The sequence below is a fragment of the Triticum urartu genome, unplaced genomic scaffold, assembly GCF_003073215.2.
Source record: "Triticum urartu cultivar G1812 unplaced genomic scaffold, Tu2.1 TuUngrouped_contig_4562, whole genome shotgun sequence".
NCBI lineage: Eukaryota > Viridiplantae > Streptophyta > Magnoliopsida > Poales > Poaceae > Triticum > Triticum urartu.
This window is the reverse complement of record NW_024115160.1, coordinates 5,469-9,130: the sequence shown is the minus strand read 5'-3', so window position 1 is coordinate 9,130 and position 3,662 is coordinate 5,469. Positions and strand designations below refer to the sequence as shown.

The 3,662-nt window shown below is 53.9% G+C and overlaps 1 protein-coding gene across 1 annotated transcript; it reads right to left on the bottom strand.

The window, feature by feature from the left end:
• Positions 1 to 507: 507 nt before the first annotated feature.
• Positions 508 to 2,944, bottom strand: LOC125528005. The gene has a single exon (XM_048692518.1). It carries the CDS (start codon positions 2,442 to 2,444, stop codon positions 921 to 923), a length of 1,524 nt encoding a protein of 507 aa, XP_048548475.1. The 5' UTR covers positions 2,445 to 2,944; the 3' UTR covers positions 508 to 920.
• Between the last annotated feature and the right edge of the window lie 718 nt (positions 2,945 to 3,662).

The following is a 3,662-nucleotide window of genomic DNA, read 5'->3' as shown; positions in this document are numbered from 1 at the left end:
AAGCAGGCAGCTCAATTGAAACTAAAGCTACGAGAAACGACGGGTTGGGACGTTGAAGAGGAGGCGTATACTGACGCCTACATTCAGACATCGGAGGAGGATATTACCGAGTCGGAGTCAGAAATCGACGAGTAGTGGTCTTTTCTTTTTATCTGTGTACGCTAGAATTATCTATGTATCCATTTTTATCTGAAAAAATGGCGGGCGGCTTCGGCGACGTAGCAGGCGGGCGAGGGTGTGAATCCAATGTGCCACCGACCAGCGGGCCCGGTGAGGAAAGAGGGCGAGCTCGCGCGCGTCCATCTTGTGTCCGCGCCGATGCAAATCAGGCTCAAAAATAGGTCGGGAATGGATCGGCAGGCGGACGAAAGCGGACGCGCGTCCGTTTGGGTCGGCGCGTTGGGCCGGCTTTTTTGTCCACGCCGACCCAAACGGACGGCCGCGGCCAAAATGGATCGCCCCATTGAAGTTGCTCTAATAATATGAATTTGAGATTTCTAATTTGAGGTATCCGGATGTACGATCAAATGTTTGAGGCGTGACCGGCCGGCACGTTCGCGAGTGTTTTTTTTAGCATCAGTATAGACACAAGCGCTCATATACACGCGCATACACTCACCTCTATGAACGCACACACGCACACCCTAAATTATCTTGAGATTTACGAAATCACCGTAGGCGCCTCGTCGTCGACATGAACGTCTTTTCCCATTAAAAACGCATCGCCGGAAATACTAAAATAAATTTCAAGAATAATGCGAGCATTAAGATTTGAATCCTGGTGGGTTGAGGATACTACTGTGCATCTAACTAACTCAACCATAGGTTGATTCGCGAGTGTTTTGAGGGGTCGGATATGCATGTCGCGAGTGTTTTGAGGGGTCGGATATGCATGTCCGGGCTGTAGATGCTCACCCGAACTAGGTACTTTTGATATAGCCGAGCATGGTATATACCGTCTGCAGCATGGACGGCACGACGAAAATTGCGGCCGCCGCGAGAAGCGAGACGGCCACCCACGGCGACGGGAAGAAGTGCAGCACGAACCCGCCGCACCACCAGCTCCCCCGCCGCCTCCGGTGGCACGCTACCGCGTCGACCATCTCGCCGAACTCATCGGGCAGCCTCGCGCCGACTGTCTGCGCCCCGAGCTCCCGGAAGAAGTAGACGAGCTCCGCGTCCGTCAGCCGCGTGGCGGAAAGGACACCTCGCCGGCGCAGAAACGTCGCGTCCTGCGGGCACCGCACGAGTCCCTCCATCCGGGCGACGTGCGTCGTCACGCATGCGCCGTGCGCCCAGTGGAACCGCATCTCGAAGGCCAGCATGTTGTACAGCACCGCCGCGCTGTACTCGTGGACGTGGAAACACGGGATGCTCATCACCGCCACGGGGCTCGCCGGCCGGCTCCAGAACGACATGTCAAGGTCGCCTTGGCAGGTCGACGCCGCAGCCTGCCGGAACCACACCGCCGAGTGCCGCAGCTCCACGGAGCAGGGGAACAGCCGCTCCGACTCCTTCTTGATCTTGAGGAGCTTCAGTGGCGTCGAGAGGATGCAGTACTTGTTAGCCGGCACGCGGGACCAGTGGAAGAGGTGCAGGACGTGGTGGAACTCCGCGCCCGCCGCGTCGCGGGCGAGGCACGCCCGCTTCGGGCAGACGTCGTCGAAGCAGCCGAGCACCACCTCCTCGACGGAGTGGCGGAGGATCAGCCTGCCGCAGGAGGCGACGAGCAGCTTGACGGCGGCGAAGGGGACCTGGTTCTCGAGCACCAGCATGTCGAGCTTGATCTGCTCGGCGTGCTGCGCCACGGCCATGTGGAGAATGAAGTACTCCCTGTTGATGGACGCCGCCCGCGCCGCGCTGTCGGCGTCCTCGCCGACGCCGGTCTTGCTGAGCATCATGCTCACGACGAGGACGAAGCAACTGTCCAGGAGCAGCATCTGCAGGAACTTGTCCTCGTCGTCCAGCAGCACCTTGTCATCCGCCCCCGCGTCCGCGTCGTCGTCGGCGAACTCGTCGCGAAGGCGGCCGCGCTCGGCCGACAGCGCCGCCACGTAGGCGTCGACATCGAGCCCGCACTGCTCCTGCAGGTACCGCATGAACGGGAGCTTGGCGTCGTCGGGGAAGGGGAGGCCACGGTCGCCGCGGTGGAACGGGCCGATGGCCACGGCGCGCACCGCGTGGAGCGCCTGGGCGCCCACGGCGCGCCGGGTGCACGGGCGGAGGATGGTGCCCGAGCGCTCGGCGAGGTACCACAGCATGGGAGTCCGCGCGATGAGGTCCCTCATCACGGCCTTGTTCACCGTCGCCGACGTGAGCTTGCGCAGCCACTTCCGGCCGGTCTCGCCGTCGACGGCGTCCGATGGTTTCGCCTCCGCCGCGATGTCAATGTCGATGCTGTGGTGGTGACCGTCCAGGGGGCTGCTCAGCTGTTCGCCCTCCATTGCGATTTGATTTCTCAATCGAATGTTCACGGCTTAATTTGATGTTACAAGCGGAAGTTAACTACTCCTCTTGGTTGGGACTGGAGACAGATTGGCGACAAAGAATGTGACAGACTTGAGGAAGGATTCTTGCTAACATTCTTGCTGATCGATAGTGGACAAGAGAAACAGGCAATAACTCTATTTATATCTATCTAATCAATAATGGAGCTCGTCTCTGGATTGCGTTGCCATGATGTATGATCATACAGAGACATCGACAAAAAAGGGGAAATCGAACATGACACCTTTGTCCGGCTGGTTGTTCATGTCTGGTAGGAAATACTGCTCTGTTTATTTGGTAGCATGGGACTCCTAACCACTTGGTTTGGGCCCTTCTCTGCCTCTCTGATCGAATTTTGGTGGATTTTTCCATTTTCATGCTACTTTGTTTTAGCTGTAGCCTGTAGGGACTTTCCTTTAGCTTGTTTGTAGTAATTTCAATTTTTTCTAGTTATTCGTCTTACTTTGTGGTGACGTCAGTTGCTTGATCAAATTTCACAAAGTCAAATTCAACTTTCATTCCTCTCCGAGTATGTGTTTGACTTTGTCAATGTTGTCTGTGACACGGAATTGTGTGAAGTTGACGTGCTGTCTGCAAGGCTGAAAATATTTCGATGTGCCATCACTCGTTATATCAAAGCAGCCACACCTGGGTTTGGTTGGTGTATCTCATTCATAGAAACAGTGCACCGGGATGTTTTCACCACAAAAATTGGCACCCGGGTGTTCTCTTTCAAAATTATCAGTTAAACATAACCAGCGAACGTTCGCTAGAAGAGCGTGGCAAATTTAACGTTCTGTATGACAATTTATGTTAGCGGAGGATGGCTAATTTCTTTCACAAGGATGACAAAAATCTGTCTAGTTCTGTTTTTTTTTGCAAGGATTTGGCGTGCTTGCTAAAGAAATTTGCCATCTTCGTGACAACTTAAATTCTCATGATTTTTTTTGATTTGTCATGCTCTTCTAGTGAACGTCAGCATAATAAAAACTAATGGAAGAACGTTATTTTTAGGGATAAATGCGAACACCTCATCTAGTCCCCCCACACGCACATGCATACATGGAGTAGAGGACAAAAGTTAATGTTATTTTGTGCTAGATTTTTCCATTTTGAAAATTTAAAATATTTTGTAGTTCAAACCGCCGATCTGATTAAAATCCATTTTCCCCAAT

Excerpts from the sequence above, each read along its gene's own strand:
- LOC125528005 (XM_048692518.1), bottom strand. The coding sequence starts at position 2,444 with ATGGAGGGCGAACAGCTGAGCAGCCCCCTGGACGGTCACCACCACAGC.